The following is a 19,149-nucleotide window of genomic DNA, read 5'->3' on the forward strand; positions in this document are numbered from 1 at the left end:
TCTCATTAGGAAAAACACCCTGCAGTTTAATTGACATGGAAAATGCAAAGTTAAAAAAAAATCAATAAAAAAGCTGACATCCTGAAAGATCAAACAGTAGAATAAATATATATACATATAGCAGTTTTCAAAATAGTAGTATCTTAAAAATAGATAACTCTCAGGAAAATGACAGACAATACTAATAGAGACATTCTGTTTAAATACTTAGTATTTTAATTTAAGAACATGCACTTTCTCTTCTGTATCTATTTCAGGAAAACATGGGGTCATGCTGTAAACATGGGGTCATGTCTAACATTAGTTTCTCTTTTTATTGTTCCTTTGGAAAAAAAAGTGTATGATTTTTTTTTTTCCCTGTTCATTCTACTTTCTTAAATTACTGAAAACAGCCAAGTTCTGTGTCCAAAGGGGGAGAAGATCACACAGAATGCTGATGAGAATTCTCTGATGCTGCTCTGGGAAAACGGAAAGCTATGTTAGATGTGTTGATTCGGACTCAACCTTTTAAAAAACTACATCATATTCAAATTTGGCAACAAACAAACAGAATGCCTTCACTGATGCTTTATCTTCCTTGATCTCTTCTTTCTGAAGTTACCGTGATTTCAGTGTGCTGTTTGCTTCCAGGGGTTCTTCTTCACATTCAGATCATGTAAACTGCTAAGGAGTGAGACAATTCTCCCACCACACAGTTCTGCTGCTTTTTCTGACAGATGTGTGACAGGTACAATTCCTGTGCTGCCAAGAGCACTGAAAGTATAGGTATTTTCCTAACAGTAAGACTCCCGAGATCTAAAAAACCAAATCAATTCTCCAAACGTTAACAATGAAGGTCTTGAACTTTGCATCTTTTAGGTGATGGCTCCTCCATCTTCAGTGCTTCTAAATTACTGGAATCAGATTTGCCCTTATCCAAGACAACAGTGATGCCAGACAGAAGGTACCCTCCGCCTCCACTCATTGTCAGTTTTGGATGGCTTCGATCTGGTAAGACCTTTAAAAAAAAGCAAACAACAAAACACACCCAAAACCCACCCACAACAAGCACCTGTAAAAGCTCACTCTATATCTGCACATCATGTTGTGTGATTTCAGCTTACAGTATTGGATGTAAATTTTTTTTCCAGCAACAACAACAAACAGCCATGTGGAAAGTGTATTTATCTATAAAGGGCAAAGTATCTGCAGGTGAGAATCCAGTTACAGAAATATGTAAGCATACAGGCTACTGCCTTACTGATTAATTCTTTCTAGCATTTCCAGCAAAATTGTAAAGTCAAGGTTTGGGTTGCATGGAAGTCCCATTATGTGATCAGAAGTGGTGTATTTGGAACCACAGCTGATCTTACAAAACAGCAGGAAGGAATGCAGGAATTTCCAGTTCTGTCACTACCACCTTTATGTAGCTTAAGGTAAGACATGAAATGAACCATCATTTTCAGATGCATTACACTCTTTGCAAAGGACTTCTCTTCAGATATTTCCTCCTTGCTCTGACTGCCACTGCAGGTCTGAACTGACTGACCTGTGTCCAGGATACAGTAACCCTTGCCAAGCCTACCTTGTGTGAACATCTGTGGATCTCCTGGTCATTCCCAATTTGGTTGCCCAATAAGTAAGTCAGTAATTGTGGCCACCCTTGAATTAAGTCATCCCCTAAATAATAATTGCTTATGGACTCCAGAAGGCCTTGGGCAAGGAGAAAGCCAGTGAAGTGCACCTCCTTTAGAGGTGGTGAGCTGCTCCTCAGATAGGGTTCTGCTTCTTCAGAGATGAAGCAGCAACTCATTTTCCCACAAACATCTTGTTCAAACAAAGTCAGTCACTCTGACATTTCTCACTGTGGTGATATTTTCCCCTCTCATCATGTTTTTATTGTTCAGTTCCCAGACTAGAAACTTGTTACTTGGCTTCCAGGAAATGTGCTATTTGAAGATGATAATTTTATAAGTCATGACCACTCTCAACATTACACATCTTTTTCAGCTGTCAAACCAGCTGGAAATGAATAAACACTTGTAATATTTTGCTACATCTCTCTCACATGACAATGCTTTAGGTTAGCCACTAAAGCACAACACTGATACAAATATTTCAGCAAGTGCTTAAGTGAAATGCTTTGTAAGAAGAAAATAAAGCATTTCCATTTGAAATGGTTACAATGAAGCATTAAAATCCTTCAGAATACCCACAACTCATGGGTAAAACAAATGCATGAGCTTATACATTGTTTCAGTCAGTCCAAAATTTTCAGAGAGTGTTTTGCTCCCCAGTATTTGAGTATCTGCACTTTTGACAGCCACTTACTGTGATCCTTACCTGGTAGTTTCGTAGCCAGGTTTCAGACAGCTTTAGGTTTATAACTCCACCTCTTTCTCTCAGCTTTGTGTAACATTCTAATAATGGCTTAAAAAAAACCCAAATAGTAGGTTACATAGCAGAATAGTATCAAACTTGAACGGTAAATAGCTAAAGTAACATACTTGATTTACCTCTTTATACTGGCAGTAGACAACAAAAGGCCTTGAAGGAGCAACAAATTCCAATAAAGACAGTAATAAGGGTGTGGGATGAAACTTGCTGGCTACAATTAAGCTGCAAAACAAGTGTCATGCACATTAGTTTTCTACTCATCAAGTGACATTTCCTCCTACTTAGTACAGCAATCAATTATAGCTTAAAAGTTGCTCATCAGCATGTTTTCATGTCTCTAACAACTCCCCAAATATAAAAACAAATCATGATTTTCTACTTGCATAATTAAGAGCCTAAAACGCTCATTCCCTAAGGTGCAGAATATTAAATGAATTACAGAAGCACTCATTCCAGCTGTGCTGAGCTCCACAATAATTCTTACAACCCACTTTGCATGCTGCTTTCTCTGGCCCAAGACCATTTTCCAAATACAATTTAAATTATGTGACTGCTAATTGTTGCTTAGAATTCAACCTCAGCCGTGATTTTTAGACTGGCTAGTCTTCATTAAATACAGTTTTACATAAGAAGAATATTTAAAGAGAAAACAAACCCCTAAGAGACACGACTAAAAATCTTTAAAATTGTGTCCTTTCAAACTTAAAAGTTTCTTATTCAATTCTCCATCCTTGTTTTAGTATCCTAGTACAACTTGGAGACACAGATGGTTGAGATTCTCTACAGTTATCTCCAGCTGAAATCCAAAAAAATCACTGCCAAACTAGATTGCAAGAAATGGTTGAGTAAATTGGTAATAAGTTGTGCTTCTGCAGAAAGACTGGGATAATTAAACTACTTTGCTAGTCTACAGAGACTACGTGAGATGACCCATTAATTAACATTTGTTCTCCAGGGGAATGTACAGCACCAGAGACACAGTTAAACTTGTCTAACAAAAGGAGGTGAAAATGGTTGTTCAATTTTCTAAATACAATAAAGAGGTGAGACAATTCTCTTGCAGTTAGTTCTGTTTTGGTTTTTTTGCCAGCCATGGTCTTGTGAGCCATTTGCTTCAAATCCAAACCTCAGAAAAATTGTGCTCAGTAATTTATCAAGCAGGTCATAGAGAAAAGCCCCCATCCTGTGCCTCGGAAGGCTTGGAGTGCTGCACTGACACTGCCAGGAGCTCTGCCAGAAAACAGGAAGATACGTGAAAGACTGTGGAAAACCAAACTCTGTTCTTTCATATGGCAGCACATATTGCTGCCAGCAGGTAGCCTGGCCAGCCACAAAATCAGTGTAATGGGTGAGGGGGGAGCAGGAAGAGGCAGAGGAAGTGCAGGGAAGGGTGGAGGGAGGGAGGTGGTCTAATTCTGAACACATGGAGTGTCCACAAACCAATTTCTGCTTTCATAATATCAGAAAAAGTCTATCTTTAACAAGTATTCTTTAAAAGAATACCAAATAGCCAATGAATATCTTCCTTTTTCCCCCTCAATGACCTACATCAGACTGCAACTCTCATAAATAGAATTGAACAAATAGATCTAGCACAAGCAATGTTTTACCACATAACAGCATAGAAAATAGAAATCGTATTGAAATGGTATCTTCTACATTAAGTAGTAAACCCTGTTAAATTCAGGGCCTCAAGTATTAATCTTCTTAAAGTTGGTTGCCAATCTTTATCTAACAACCAGTTTTTCCTTACTCTGCCAGTAAGTCCTTATCTTTCTCCCCACCAACATTAACCAGTTTTTTACCTATCCTTTCCCTGTTTCTCTCCTGCAAAGCAAAACCAAACCCTTACTTTCCCTGCCTGCTTCTACTCAGGTACAGAGTTGTTAATTTGAAGCATTTGTTTATTCCATGCCAATTTTTTGTGTTACCCTGTGGTTCTTGATCTCAATGAACAGTGGGCTATAAAAGGCAGATGACTAAAGAAAGGTGATCATGACTGAGCCATCTGGGATAGTGCCCTCAGGCACCATAAACTTCTCTCTACCCCCATCATGCTGAAGAATTCCTGAAGCAAGAAATCACTCATCCCTTGAGGTGTGTAATTTGTTACAGCTTTCATGCCTTACAAAGGACAAAAGAAGTATAAAAGTGATTGAAAACAAATAAACAAGAGACAAATGCTAAACAGGCTTCCTTGAACTCAATCAACAACTAAATACACTATTTCATGCTGCAGGAAATATCAAGTAAAGTCAGATATTAATTTTCACTTTGCCAGATCGTGCACAGACATTAATTATAAAACCAGTCCAAAACAGTACCATTATTTAGGCAGCTTAATGGTCACATGCACAGGCATTGCCAGTGGTGCTGTTCTGTTGCCAAACAGATGTGCAGTGCTTTTTACAAACCTCCTTTACCATTTTATTGCTTTAGAGAACACACAATGACCTGTTTCTGCATCTTTATAAAAAGGGCTAATTCTACCACTTAAATATGCTACATGAGGTACATGAATGAATGTATGAGTTAAAACATTTCATAATAATAAAACCAAAAACTATACACAAGCATTTAAACACAACCAATAAATGTGCATTAAAACTTATCGAAACAGAAAAGCTTTATTCCCAGTGAACCAACAGTCTTTGGAGAAAAAGTTAGTGTTAATGTTATTACTTGTTTAACTCAAATCACTTCAGCATTTGTTAAGAACATAAGAAAAAGTCACCAAATCACCAAATGCTCCTATACTATTGTGGGGCTGTATTTCTAGGGATATATTTATAGTATTTGTTTTAAATTTATGATATTGAATATTTGTGTTAAGTTGTTCCCTGGCAGTAACAGCAGGTAAAATGAAGTTATATGGGGTTTTTTTCCTGTGTAAAAAAGAGTGTCTAAAAACAAACCAACCAATCAAAACCCCAAACCAACAAATTTAGTTCCACCTTAATAAACTTAAAACCTCAGGTTCTACTTTGCCAATTAGAATCCTGTGATTTTTTCTGGCAGTCATTTTGTATTGGATTCTACCTGGATTCTGGGTTATAACTGATAGCTTTAAATTTTTATTTTAATATTTACTCATAATTAGTTGATTTTTAGATCATGAAATTTCAAGGCATTTAAATAACAGGAAAAAAAATCTTAACCAGGTAAGAACTAAACAAGACCCAAGACCCACTTGGTTTCTTATCTCATTGGTATTTCCAGTAAATTGTTCTTATCTCAACCCATGATCTTTACCTTTTGTGCCTCCAATCCTCCTCTCCATCCCATGGAAGGTGGAGCAGGGCAGGTGTGTGGTCTGGGGTGCTTCAGTGAGAACACTAAATTGGGGAATAACATTCCTAAACCAGGAAGACAACTACAAACAAACTCACCCATCAGCATTCTTTTCCCTCAGCAAAGCAGCAGTTTCTGTGAGCTTTTTTCTTCTCTCCCATTGTTTCATTTGCTTTTCCCGAACCTTTGAACAACAACACAAATAGTTTGTACTTTAACTGGTAATTATATATCAGATCACTATTGCATGGACTGAGTTTTCATTTTTTGCATCTTCTGTCTTGATGTAAGACAAAGAAATAACTTCCAGAATTCCATTTTAACACCTGAACAAGCTGTATTTCAGCACGTCTGATTCAGGCAGCAGAATTTTATGTATACAGAAATTGTAAAACTTGAATAGCCACAATAAATATTCTTACATTTTCTTTATTTTCTTTTTCTTTGTTCTCTTTAAATTCTACATCTTCAGCATTAATGTCCATTGTTTCTTGCTCTTCTGATTGGTTGATCTCCATGGGTGCTTCAGTAGTAGGTTCCTCTTCTGTTTCCTGCAGGGAAGTCTGTTTCTCTTCAGTCAATCCATTGCTTTCTTCTTCCACTAGTGCATTATCTTCAGGGTCTGAAGGCAGAGTCTCTGTAGAAAATGTCCCAGAGAGGAGACTGTGCACTTTGCTGAGAGGAAATTCATGAAGATTATCAAAATAAGGTTTTGGAAACCCAAAACAACTGGTAGCAGCTCTCACGGGTCCTCCTCCTGGGTACATCTGAATGATGGATCCGTAGCCTATGAGAGCAAAAGAATCAAAACACATTGGAAAGCAGGAATTCTTAAACTGCCACATTTGCAAAATTTCCAAAATGCTTGAATGAAGTGTTCATTTAAGAATAGGAAAGTAAATTTCCTGCTCTTAATCCAACCATCAAATTTAACAAGCTGTGGAACTGTGCCTCAGGGTAGAAGATCTTTATTGAAAGGACAACACTTTGCACAACTCCAAAGGACAAGGTGACTCATAGAATATTTGCGTATCAAACACGTATTTAGGATTAGCTCAGAACATATAAGCAGTGGCAAACTGTTAGAAAAGATCATTTAATTAATAATTAACAGACTAAATTTCTGCAGGTTTTGTTACTTATTTATGGAGTTGTTTTGATAAAAAACAAAACCTAATTTTAACAGTATGAATAGGCAAAGAATTTCTCCAACATCCAGACTCTAAAGGAAGAGCTGTTTAGACATACTAAAAATACCCTTTCAGTAGTTATGCTGAAATTGTATAATTTACTTCAAAAAGTAGCTCTGTGGCCAAAAGTTGCTGCAACAAACCCAGTTTCCACTGCCTGTGTCCTTCTCAGCCAACAGACAGCATGTCTGTGTGTACAACATCACATCACATCACATCACACATCCTACCTTTCCAGGCTTCTGGAATATAACTGTCCCCTCTGTCTAGTGTCTTTGAATGATGAAACTAATCAACTGAGTTCGAAAAACAAGTCAAACTTCTCCTAGAATATCCTCGAGAAAATGTCACATAATTTTAAAATCCACATTTTGCAGAATACACATTAAATCTGGTGCAGTGAACAAGAGGAATGGCAACATTTTCAGTGCTGTAGGCTGTCTGAATTCCAGTGCTACTATTCCTGTTTTCTGCCATTCACTTTCCTGGACTTCCAGTGTCTGGGAAGAATCTACATACAAGCCCCTTACAGGTTTTCCTAAACACAGGGACTAAGACAGGAACTAAAACAGATCTACATACAGAGATATCAATTTAATCAAATTTCATTATATAAACAATTATATCAAATTTAGTTGTCAATTAATTATTTAGGGTTTTTAAATATTGAAAAACAAATCCAACTGAAAGACGCAAAATGCAACTTTCTGCAATAGAAAAACAAGTATCGCTTTGAACACCAGAGACAGTAAAACTAGATTTTAAAAAACTGAGAAAACTATTTTGAATGGCTGCCTTTTAAAAGTATCACAGAGATGTGTATTTAAGCTTCAGGTAAGTCTGTGCATTACTGAAGCTACTGTGTAACTCACCCCCCATTCGCTCCATCACCGCTCCCAGCACGAGGCCAGCACATGTTTCCATTACAATCATCTTGTTGCCAGCGTGGATGTTTCCCAGGGTAAGCATCTGAGCCAGGGTGTCATATCGCAAGTGGCTGGAAGGCAGAGGGTTTAACAAACATCAAAGTAGTCAGAAATACTGCCTATTGGCTCAGGAGCCTGCCAAAAAAAGTTGGATTGCAGGTAGATTTTCAGAACAGTGATCCTCAGTCCCCATGTGGAAACTCATAATTAACCGTCTGGTAATAAAGAAGAACCAGAACCAGAGCCAACAAGAAATTAGAAAGGAATAAATAGCAAAAGTAGGATGTGAAGTAGGGTGCACATATCAAAGTGGACATCTTGTGCTGTGTCAGGTTTTTAGATTTTTAAATTTTTCTCTTTTTTCTCTGACATGTCGGTTTTGTAAAGAACAAATGGTATAAATGCATTTCCTGATCCAATAATGTGATTCCTTGTGATTTTCACCTGTTTTGCAGTAGCACACACCCCCGCAGTCCAGGACCAAAACCTAACACTGCTGCCTGCAGTGCACAAACTGAAGAGACTCAGTCATAGCTACAGAAATTACAACTCATCTTCATAGTAAAATAAAGCCAAGTGACAGAGGTGGTGGAAGGAGAAGGAAAAAATGTTTGAGGAGTCTTAAATAACATACATTTGAGGATTTTAAATCTCAGCATATTAGATCTACTATTACTACATTAAAAAGCATGTGTCAGTCCATATTTATGAATGTGTGTAACAACGTATCTTTTAGTTTAGAGAAGTGAAAATCCAGCAGGGCTGGATCTCCGTAGTGGATCTCTGTAGCCATCACCTCCTCTGACTCCTGACCCCAAGGTTAACCACAAGTTTCTGGAGACTTCTGACTGAAGACTTTGAACCCCTGACACATCAAAGGCAAAAATTCCTGCTTCTGGTAAGTGGCTTGTTATTTTGATTAGTGAGCCAGAAAACAGAGATGATACACCAGCAACCAAAACCAGGCAAGAGATACCTGTGAAAATGCAAAGAACGTCCGTCTACAAAGGTAATTTGCAACATGGTGGTGATAGGGACGTGGTAAAAGCTGTTGCTGCAATAGGACATTGATTCATTTTCTATATCACATTATTTTTCATTGACTTGCAATCTTCCCAGTCACAGAGAAAAAAAAAGGTATTATATACTCTGGTATAGTATTTAAAAAAATTAAATTACAGTATATGATAAAGTTATAATTAGAAAAAAGAAAAATAATGAAAACTTACTTAATTTTTCCAGGTTCCCTTGCATAATACATTGTTGACAGAATGCGAGTGGATGGTTTCACAATTGTAATAACTGCCTCATATCTGTAAGAAACACATAGGAATAGTCTTATTTTAATCTCAACACCTTAGAGGATTACTAAATATTTTCCACATTTAAAAATTCACTTACTTTTTTTTCTTCTTCTTTATGTATTTATCTTGAGCAAATTCTGTTTTGTCTCTGAATGTTGTACTGTTCTCTATTAACTGTTGAACTATTTCCTTGGAAGAGACAATTTATTTTTATTACAGCTAGCATTTATTTCTCATTCATTTCATATATAGTATTTTTTTAAACAAACACTGAAAATATTTTCTTCCAGTAGAGGCATTTATACCATTAACTTCTACTGACATTAATGGCAAAGTAAATTTCTACTAACCAACATGACAAGTGAGACACTACACTGACTATGTGTAGGAATTTAATAGTACTGTTTTGTCTTTAAGTGTTCCTTAACTACAGAATGCCAGCATAAAAATGATAAAACTGAAAATGCTTATCCTGGAAAACGGGGTTCTTAGTGGAGAAGGAGTCTGGTGGGTGCCAGAACTAACTCATGAGAGAGGGCAGACTTGTGTGGCCAGAAATGAGGAAAAAGCAGGAGTGTTCTTTCAGAATCAGCAAGTCATTACTTCAGCACTTACTGTGAAGTCTCAGTACCTAAATATTTACCCCATTCTGAATGTGAACAAGACCACGCTGCTTTCTCTAAGTAAATAGCTACTTTAAATTATCCTGTATTTAGAATGAGGCAGTTATGTTTATTGCCAATTATTATGAACGACTGACACATTTTGTCAGTCTAACATTCCCCCTAGTAAAGGGATTGCGGTACACTAAACACTGTGTGAAGCTACACAGGCAAAAATATTTTACAGAAATAAAACAAGGAACCAGATATCAGACATAATATTTAGTTTAATCCAATTCCCTCCTTGGGTGCCTCTGTCTGATTTCAGCACCTGAGGGTATCATTTTTCCCCATTTTGTATTAGTTCTTCCCTTCTACTCTGGCTAATGGTCAGACACCTCCCTCACCCTAGTTAATTTTGTCAGCCTCACAAATTGTGGTATTACTACTGTACCAACTCCTTGCACAATGTCAAACTCCTTAGCATTTATTATTTCCTACAACACTCCCCCTGCCTTTTTCCTTCTCTAGCTTCTAGGTTTTCCCAGGCTTCCTTCCAGTTTTGGTTTCCTGGTCTCTTTATTCTAGTCTCCACCCTTTGCCAATCCAACTCTTCCTCATACTTTCAGATTCCAGCTGAAGGGATCACTAACATTTCCAAGAAAACCAAACCGAACCAATGGAGCTTTCATTGCTCAGAGTTTAAAAACACAGTGCTGCAAGTGCTTCTCACTTCCTATAGCTGCTTTGCAGGCCATTATTCCTTCAAACACTTAACAGGTATTACTTATGGTGTGAAACACCATCTCCTTCTTTTTGCTTTATTCTTGGAAAAAATTAAATGGAGCGTCTGGGATGTTTATGTTGTTGTTTTGTGGGGCTGTTTGTTGCAGTAAAATTTACTGTAAGGAAACTGAGGAGCATTTCTTTGGGGTAAGCAAAAGCCAAAAGGAAGCTGCAGCACTGTGCAATGCCCTGCGAGTACAAGCCACTTCACATCTTCATTTTGACATAGTCCTCAGGAACTGGGAAGAATTTGTGAAGGGATGGCAAATCAAGCCCCATCAACACTAGTGCTGTTTTTGGCTGGGTAGAGTTAACTTCCTTCACAGTGGCTGGTACGGGGCTGTGTTGTGGATCTGTGTTGAAAACACTGTTGATCCTATAGAGCTGGTTCTGTTATTGCTGAGCAGGGCTTACATAGAGCCAAGGCCTTTTCTGCTTTTCATAGTGCCAAGCTGACAAGGGGGCTGGGGGTGCATGGGAAACTGGGAGGGGATAGAGCCAGGACAGGTGACCCAAACTGACCAGAGGGATATTCCAGACCCTTGGATATGACATGATGCTCAATATATAAAGTAGGGGAAAGAGGAGGGAGGATGTCTGGGGTAATGGTGGTTGTCTTCCCAAGTCACCCCTAGACGTGATGGGGCCCTGTCCTCCTGGAGGTGGCTGAACACCTGCATGCCCATGGGAAGTTGTGAAAGAATTCCTTGTTCTGCTTTGCTTTCCCTATTAAACTGTCCTTATCTCAACCCACGAGTTTTGCAGCTTTTACTCTTCCGATTCTCTCCCAGTCCTGCTGGTGGGGGAGCAAGCAAGTGGATGTGTGGGGCTTGGTTGATGGCTGGGGTTAAGCCACAACAACACTGAAGTTTTATTTCAAATAACAATCATCTCTAAACTGAGCCTGCATCACAAAGACAAGCCATTCCTAAACAGTTCAGATTTTTCTAGACATTTATGGAGGAATAATGTCTATTTTTGCTAACATAACTTAAACTGAATATTCAGCCATGGTTCAGAAACCAGAGCAATGAAATAGGATATTTTAATAACCTAAAATAAAAGCATGGTAGATGTATTGCACAGACATACTGAGGACGTACAGAAAAGTCAGAATGATCTTCTGCCACAGATAATGAGAACAAATAGAAAACATCAAAGCTGTCAGACTGATTAGTACGTTCTTCTCAAAGAGATAACACAACTAGCAGCACAACCATGGAAACAGAAGAAATACCATTCTAAACTCCTTGGGTCCATCCATTATTAAGCAGGCAGAAGCAGAAAAACTGCTGCAAAGAGCAGCAGCAAGCAGCAAGATGCAAATAGGAGATGAGATGGACTTGATGTAAGCATGAGCAATTTCTTATTTTTATTAGAAAGGGTAAACCAAAGAGAGACAATTTTGCCTGACTGCCTGTGCAGAACAGCAGTGGCTGCAATGCTTCACTGACATTTAAGAAGGCCTCACTCACTTTATGACAAGGTGCAGGGTCAATACCAACCCCTTTTCTAACAGAACAGAACTGATCTCTGGAGAACATTCTTAGCTTTTGTGGTACAGACAAAGCACAGGCATCACACGTGTTTGGTAGGTACCTACAGGCTCACTGATGGGACATTTGTTACACAGTGTTATTTCTTCATACTTGGTTATTTGTCCATAATCCTTCCCTACACCTTTGATAGATTAATTATGGCATGCTTTTAAAACACCTGTAACACAGAAATAGCATTTTGAATCTTATACAGAAACAAAACTAAATGGGGATTATGTGAGCTGTACTTTTTTATCTGTTATGACTTCTGATGCCATAAAAATCTATACTTTACTTTCCATTGACAAAGTTGCACACCTTACATGAATTTTTCTCTGAAAATAGCCTTGGCATTTCTGTAAAACCAAAAAACATGACTTGACCAGAAGAACAAAGAAGTACTGAAATCTATACACAGATAAAAAGAATAGCCTATTTCATAAACTAAAGTATAACCATCAAGGTAGCAAAAAAATGACACCAAAACCTTATTTTTACCTGTCCTTTAATACCCTTGTCCTTCAAAGCCTTTATGTCATCATGAGTCAGTTTTTGAGACTTCCCATCGTCAACTATGTTACGATTATCTGTACCTGCTTCCTTTGTTTCTAAAGGAAAAGGATATAGATTTGTAAAATCTAGCACTAAATAAATAGGAGAAACACATGATTTTAGTTTCACAGAAAGCAGATTTCTCATAATTAAACCCACACGTTTTATGGCCTTGCAAAGCACAGCCTAAGCAATGAAACATAATATGTAAAATAAACCTTAATGTATATATATATTCACCCAAACTAAGGTTCAAATTTTCTCCCATATTAAAAAGCTTATTTGTTACAAGATTAGTGAAACAACAGATCAAGCCAAAACCATGCACTTTTATGACAGAAAGAATATAAGTAACATTAAGTTAACAAAGGATTAATAGAAAGCTTTTCCACTATCAAAGAAAAATTAAGTTGAACTAGTTTTTCCAAATACCAGTTGGATTGTGATACCTGTGGTAGTCTCTTCCACCTCTTGCTTTGGCTGGAGGTTTCCACCGTTGGTTACTTCAAATGTAGTCCCATAAATATGTCCAATGGCATTATCCAGGTAGAACCACTGCTTCTCAAAAATAATTTTTCTGAAATAAGAGAAAAGTTAATGACACTAAAAGCATTATTTTTACTATGTTGAAACCCACAGGAGTTGAGCTTAAACTATAGCTTTATACATGACATTTTTATCTATACCCTTTAAGAAAACCAGGACAAGCATAACAAGTGAAATTAACCACAAAACCCAGATTAAACTGAAACTGGTTAAGAAAAGAACAAAGAACTTAAATCGAGCATATAGTAACAAAATTTTTTTCAGTTTAAAAGATATTTAAAGTAAGAGATAAAACAAGGCTATGGCACTCAAATCATACAGTACCGTTTTTGACAGAGAAAGTCAGAACAAGGCAAGGAATTAAATTAATCATATGAAATCTAGGCTGGGTCATGCAGATCACTGCAAAAAGATGAGCATGAACCTGTATTTTGCAGAGCTCCTTTGAAATAACATTTGCCAAAAGACTATGAAGAAAACAGACAACAGAGAGTGCCTTGCAATCCTAGAAATGTTTTTTAAAAAACCCCAAACTGTATCATCCCTTTTGCACTAAGGCAGGTTTGCATTTTTCCTTCTTGACACAAAACAGGATCCACAAAGCCTTCAACTTTCAGGCTGGCCTACAAAGGCTGCCTTGCTAACCAGAGAAATACCAATCTTGCCAAATGGAACAAGTAGCACTATATTTTGCCACACTCACATTCAAACCAAAACTTGTCAATACGAGCTATTATGCAAATTATACTCATCACTAATTCTGAAACTAAGGAAAAAGGTTGTTATTTCCAGTTTTATTCTGACTGAAGTATGCAATTTCTACATATATTTTACATATTATATTATTTGTACCCCCAAAGAAAATCTACAATTTAAAGGAAGTGTAATAATAAAGTTTTATCAGAGACATTACCAAATCCTCTTCATAAAAAAGGACATTATAAATTAAAATCCCTTAACCCCTGCCAACCCAGATTTTAAAAGACTAATAAATTACTACAAAAGACTTTAAATGACTGAAAATATTAAATAGATAAATTAAATAACAGCTATTGTCACATGTTCCTGGAGTGTCCTTACCCTCATAAGATTACAGAAAGGAAGATTAATGCAAAACTAATTTAATTGCTTATGGCTATGTTTACTCTTTGGTTTTTGTATTCTTTCTTTTATGATAGAGATTTTAAGCAAAAACTAGAGGGACTTAATGACCAAGACCTTGTCGGTGCTCTATAGGCTCTATAGTTTTGGTGCCAGATGCTACAGGTGAACATTAAGCCTCCCAAATTCTTAGGTCTGAGCTACACCGTTTTTAAACCAGTCTCATTCAAGCGTAGTACCTTCAAATCTCCATCCTACTGAATCAGATGTGTCTGGCCACATTACCCAACACTGACTTCTACACCTTGGTCTATAAATTTGTCTGCTGCAATGGGGAGAAGCCCAGGCTGTGTCCATTGATCCTAGCAATTCCTGCCGGGGTGCAGGCGCTTCCCGCTATGCCAGATGGCCTAGGAAAGAGAAATAGGAGACCTTTCATAGTAACTATCCAGAGCTGAGCGCCAGCATCTTCCTGCACACTGAGCACACCGAGGCCAATTAACAACCCCTAATTAACGAGGTGATGCTGCATTTCGCAGAAATCCCGTGCCACGGCGAGGTGTGATGACGATTCGCTTCCCAGGCTGCCGCCACCTCTCCTCCTCTTCGACCGGCACCCGTTTGACAACGACAACACAAAACCACCTTAAATTCCTTTAAAATTCTCAGGAGAAACGCAGCCAGGAGATCTTCCGGGTTGTTTTCTGTCACAGGAACCGAGGCAGCACTAAAACCTTTCCCACCGCCTGTCACAGCAGCCTGGGGCGAGGCCGCTGTTTGTGCCTGGAGCGGCGGGACCGGGACCGGGACTGGGATCGCGACCGAGACCGGGACCGCGACCGGGACCCCCCTTCCTCCGGCCGGGACCGCGACTGCCACTGGCAGCGCCTCACGGGGGCAGGAGAAGGCGCAAACCGAGCACGGAGAGCCGCGGTCCGGGCACTCACCTCCGGCGCAGGACGGGCACGGCTTTGAAGACCTCGCCGCGCTTGAGGACGGCGCAGTCCCCCTCACGGATGCGCGCGCCCGGGGACGCCTCCATGGCCGCCGCCGCCGCTCGGGCCCGCTCTGGGCTTGGCGCCTGCGCAGTCAGGAGCGCGGGCAGAGGCGGGGAGGGGAGGGGCCGCTGAGGGCTTCGCTTCCCGCTCCTGCCCTGCCCGGTGGTATCATATCTTTATCCTATCCTATCTTATCCTATCCTATCCTGAGAGCGGGAAGTGCCCGCGGAGCCCCGAGCTCATGCTAAGCGCTGGCCGCTGCTGCGGGAGGTCGTGCTGTTGTTTCGTCCCCTCAGCCGGGGCTCCTCTGTGCCTTCCTGTGGTAGGGAGAGGGAGGCCGAGCCTTCCGCGCGTTCCCCCCATCCTCTCTGGCAAATAGCCCTAATTTAAATTAAGTATCTTCCGGTAAAACTTCTGTTTCCTTACCGTTTCTTTGCCGCAGTTTGTTGGCGCCGGCGGAGAGAGATGAGCAGGGATCCCCGGGGCCGGGGGTGCGCCCGGGGCAGAGGCTTTCAGGGGTGGCGAGGAGGATGGCGAGGAGGATGGCGAGGAGGATGGCGAGGCAGGGGACAGAAGGGAGAGAGCAAAAGGATTCCCGAACCTGGTGAGCCAAATCCTGTGCTTCTACCTGCTTTCTGAAGCCGAAGTGCTTTTCTTTTGACCTACTTCTGTGCTAGGCAATTACATCTGTTCGTCTCCCGCGAGTCACTGAGAGTAAATGCAAAGTTTTACTATCACTTTTTTTAATCTCCATTTTAATCTTTTTTTTTCCGTTTTTTTTTATCTCCCCCAGCAAAATCTCGACTAGTCCAGTCAACGCTGGACCAGTTTATTCCCTACAAGGGCTGGAAACTTTATTTCTCTGAAGGTATTTTTAGACCAAAATTATATGTAGCAAGTATTTTAATTTTTTTTTCTAGAATTGGTATATGTTGTGTTTGTGAGTTATAGAAAAAACACTAAAATACATATCTGTTATATAAAACCATGAATACAATACAGACTTCTGTCTTGTGGCATACTGTAATCTCTGTGGGCTGCAAACCTCGGAAAAGAATCCTTAATAGTGTAAAATGTGATTTTTTTTAAAGCCTGTTCAATTAGGCACGCGAAACCTGCAGTCTATCAAAGACTGGAATATGCATTCCTCTACTGGACTTCTCATATGTGCTTGTCCTATGCCATCTTGGGCAAAGTTCTGGTTTGTAACAGGTCTTACAATAGAACGTTACTGTGATACTGTAGAGATCTATCATCCTCCTTAGTTTTGGAATGCAGAAAAATAATGGAAGAGAAATTACCTGTGTATGTGTCCTGTGAAACTGAAGTAATTATTTCTCTTAGTTACTAATGTGTTACGTTTCTAATTAGCTTATAGTGACAAGTCTCCTTTTGTCCAGAAGACTCAAGCCTTTGAAAAGTTTTTCATGCAACGCATTGAGCTTTATGACAAGGTAAAAAACAACCCAAAACATATCCCACCCCAACAGCCTGTTGTTGATACATGAACATTACAAATCCTGAGTAGTTTTTCCATCAAAAATAACCTCCATCATAGACATGAAACGTTTATGACATAATTTGGATGTGTTGTGCTTCTCATTTGAAGGGTATTTTGTAACTTACAATGTTTCACAGGATGAAATAGAAAGAAAAGGAAGTATTCTTGTGGATTATAAGGAACTAATACAAGACAGAGAATTGACTAAATCAATACCAAATATATCTACAGAATTAAGGGATATGCCTGAGAAAATACTGCAGAGTATGGGTCTGGCAATTCACCAGGTAAATATGATGTTCTAACATATAGAAGCATAACCCTCACAACAAAGAAGTTATAAATGTTATAAAACCCAAATCTCTGTTTTCCTGTCTTACAAGAAATTACTGTTTATTTAAAACTCAGATCCTTGAACCTTTCCCATTTCTGTAGGGCCCACAAAATCACGTTTTGAAAGTGCTTTGGCCTTGGTGCATTTTGTTTATTCATTGTTACAGCAGTTAAATGTAGTTCTAGCACCTGTGTTACTCCCTATTGGAAATTCGAATTCCTGGGGTTTTTTTTAACATACTGTGAGTTATTTGCACTGCCTGTCCCACCTCACACAGCAGAACCATGGCTGGCAGGTGAATGGTGAGCAGATTCAAGAATTCCTGGCACTGCTCCATGTCTCTTAAAGTAGCATTTCAGTGCCTGTTGACACGCAAGTTCAGATGTTGGTGCTTTAGTCAAATGAAACTTCACTTTTTGACCACAGCATTAAAGGTTACTGTATACTTTTTTTTTAAATTAAAAAACCCAAACACAACAAACAGGTTGATTTTTAAATTCCATTTAAAATTAGGCTTAAAACTGCTCAGAAGCAGAAAAACTTTATTTAGTGGGGTGTCACTGGACAGTCATTAGACTTCAGTAGGAGGATCTGATTGTGAGGGATGCTAATTGAACTTAATAGCAAATCCATGAATCCATGTTGAGCATGGCACACTGCAGCTGTGTCCTCCTTTCTGTTCCATGTAGGTGCTGACCAAGGACCTGGAAAGGCACGCTGCAGAGCTGCAGGTGCAGGAAGGATTACCACTTGAGGGAGAACCTATAATAAATGTGCCTCTCATTCATGCCAGGTAATGGGTGTTGAGTATTTGAGTTTTTCCAAGTAAGACCTCTTTGCTTCTTGTCTAATGGTTGTCAGTGTCCATTCATGTTGCTAAAGGCTTACATATTTATTGAAGGATTTGATTCTGTGAAGCTCTTTCCAGAAGAACGGTCTACATTTTGCTTTTTTCTTCACCATGACAAAGGCTAAACTGTCCTTGTGAAGAAAAAAATGAAATGAAACATGCTTATAAGATGAGCAAACAGCTTGTGACTAGAAAAACTTGTAAGTAGAAAAGTGACTTGTAAGTAGTACAACTATTCTATAAAGCATGTATTGATTAAAAGCAGACCTACTTAAATTTGTGTTTACTGGAGAAGTTAGGATGTAATTATGATCAAGCTTTTTGTTAGCAAAAGGCACATCTTTATAATATGGAGGTTGATTTGGAGGGTGTGGACATAAGCTGAAGCTGGTAATATTTATTATTCCTTATATGGATGTTTTGGCAGTGGCATATGAGGATGTGTTATTTCTTATTAGCTTAAATCTATTAAATGATTACTGATAGACAGTCAAGAATATTAATTCTAACTAAACTTCAATTTGAAATTAAGAAGCTGATGTTACTATAATTTGGAATAAGCTGAGGTTACATTAACTCTGAATGTTTCTTACAAAAACATAATTGCTGTTATAATTTTTAAAATGTGATTTCCTTTGAGTTTTTGATGAAACGAATCCTTATAAGTTTTTTCTTTACTTCCTTAAGTAATGGCGTCTCAGACTTCAAGGATCTGAGGGGAACTGGGAGTATAACTCTATTTGAGTTTAAATTACTTTTTTAAAAAATTATTTTTTTTATTATGGTTTTTAATTCCCTGCTGGTGGTGAGTTGGTATGGGAAAACAGCATGTTTTGGCATTTGGATGGCAAGTGGATTTAGTTTGGGGGTTTATTGCCCTATGATGTATTTTTAAGTTCTGCACTTTTATAATTATAACAGCATGCTTTTAACTACACAGTAGAATGTGTTTAGGAGAAACCTGTGTCCAAAAAAGGTGTGTACAAACTCTCAGATTCTAAGAGACAGTTACAGACCATTATCCTGTAGACAAAAGCATTCCATAAATCCATAATAGATCATGATTCTAAAACAGTTTTGCAGTTCCATGTGATGGTGATGTCTGGGGTCCTAAGTTGAGGGAGCAGGGAAAAACCTGGATTTCAAGAGCCTTACTCTTATTGGGGCCCAGTGACAGGACAAAGGATAAAGGGTACAAATTAAAACTCTTAAAAATCCATGTGAACACTGTTTTACTGTGAGAGAGGTTGTGTA

The 19,149-nt window shown here is 38.7% G+C and overlaps 2 protein-coding genes across 6 annotated transcripts in view; one reads left to right on the forward strand and one right to left on the reverse strand.

Annotated features, from left to right (window-relative positions):
* TRMT6 (tRNA methyltransferase 6) lies at window positions 1-15,365 on the reverse strand. 5 transcript variants are annotated; one of them, XM_027694917.1, is made up of 12 exons: window positions 15,160-15,271; window positions 14,452-14,622; window positions 13,015-13,142; window positions 12,512-12,621; window positions 9,185-9,276; window positions 9,013-9,096; window positions 7,730-7,854; window positions 6,090-6,454; window positions 5,766-5,851; window positions 2,496-2,598; window positions 2,323-2,409; window positions 1-997 (listed from the first exon to the last, which is right to left on the reverse strand). In XM_027694917.1, exons 6-12 carry the CDS (start codon window positions 9,042-9,044, stop codon window positions 824-826), a joined length of 972 nt encoding a protein of 323 aa, XP_027550718.1. In that variant the 5' UTR covers window positions 9,045-9,096; window positions 9,185-9,276; window positions 12,512-12,621; window positions 13,015-13,142; window positions 14,452-14,622; window positions 15,160-15,271; the 3' UTR covers window positions 1-823. The 5 variants fall into 5 exon arrangements, with proteins under 5 accessions (XP_027550718.1, XP_027550721.1, XP_027550719.1 ...); XM_027694920.1 differs by lacking the exon at window positions 14,452-14,622 and having other exon boundaries at window positions 15,160-15,365; XM_027694918.1 differs by lacking the exons at window positions 13,015-13,142; window positions 14,452-14,622; window positions 15,160-15,271 and having other exon boundaries at window positions 9,181-9,276; window positions 12,512-12,533.
* The window catches only part of MCM8 (minichromosome maintenance 8 homologous recombination repair factor), a 17,879-nt gene continuing 13,988 nt past the window's right edge, over window positions 15,259-19,149 (forward strand). Inside the window, exons 1-6 of the mRNA XM_027694914.1 lie at window positions 15,259-15,532; window positions 15,653-15,814; window positions 16,004-16,078; window positions 16,582-16,664; window positions 16,849-16,998; window positions 17,735-17,838. Coding sequence (XP_027550715.1) covers window positions 15,676-15,814; window positions 16,004-16,078; window positions 16,582-16,664; window positions 16,849-16,998; window positions 17,735-17,838 — 551 coding nt within the window. The 5' untranslated portion in view covers window positions 15,259-15,532; window positions 15,653-15,675. The remainder of the gene's footprint in view (window positions 15,533-15,652; window positions 15,815-16,003; window positions 16,079-16,581; window positions 16,665-16,848; window positions 16,999-17,734; window positions 17,839-19,149) is intronic.

Source organism: Neopelma chrysocephalum, unplaced genomic scaffold (genome assembly GCF_003984885.1).
Source record: "Neopelma chrysocephalum unplaced genomic scaffold, ASM398488v2 Primary Assembly neopelma1_99, whole genome shotgun sequence".
NCBI lineage: Eukaryota > Metazoa > Chordata > Aves > Passeriformes > Pipridae > Neopelma > Neopelma chrysocephalum.

Excerpts from the sequence above, each read along its gene's own strand:
- TRMT6 (XM_027694920.1), bottom strand. The coding sequence starts at position 15,254 with ATGGAGGCGTCCCCGGGCGCGCGCATCCGTGAGGGGGACTGCGCCGTC. Across the intron at positions 2,410-2,495 it reads TCTACTGCCAGTATAAAGAG|CCATTATTAGAATGTTACAC; the intron begins GTAAATCAAGTA and ends GTTTTTTTTAAG. Across the intron at positions 998-2,322 it reads CCTGGCTACGAAACTACCAG|GTCTTACCAGATCGAAGCCA; the intron begins GTAAGGATCACA and ends TTTTTTTTAAAG.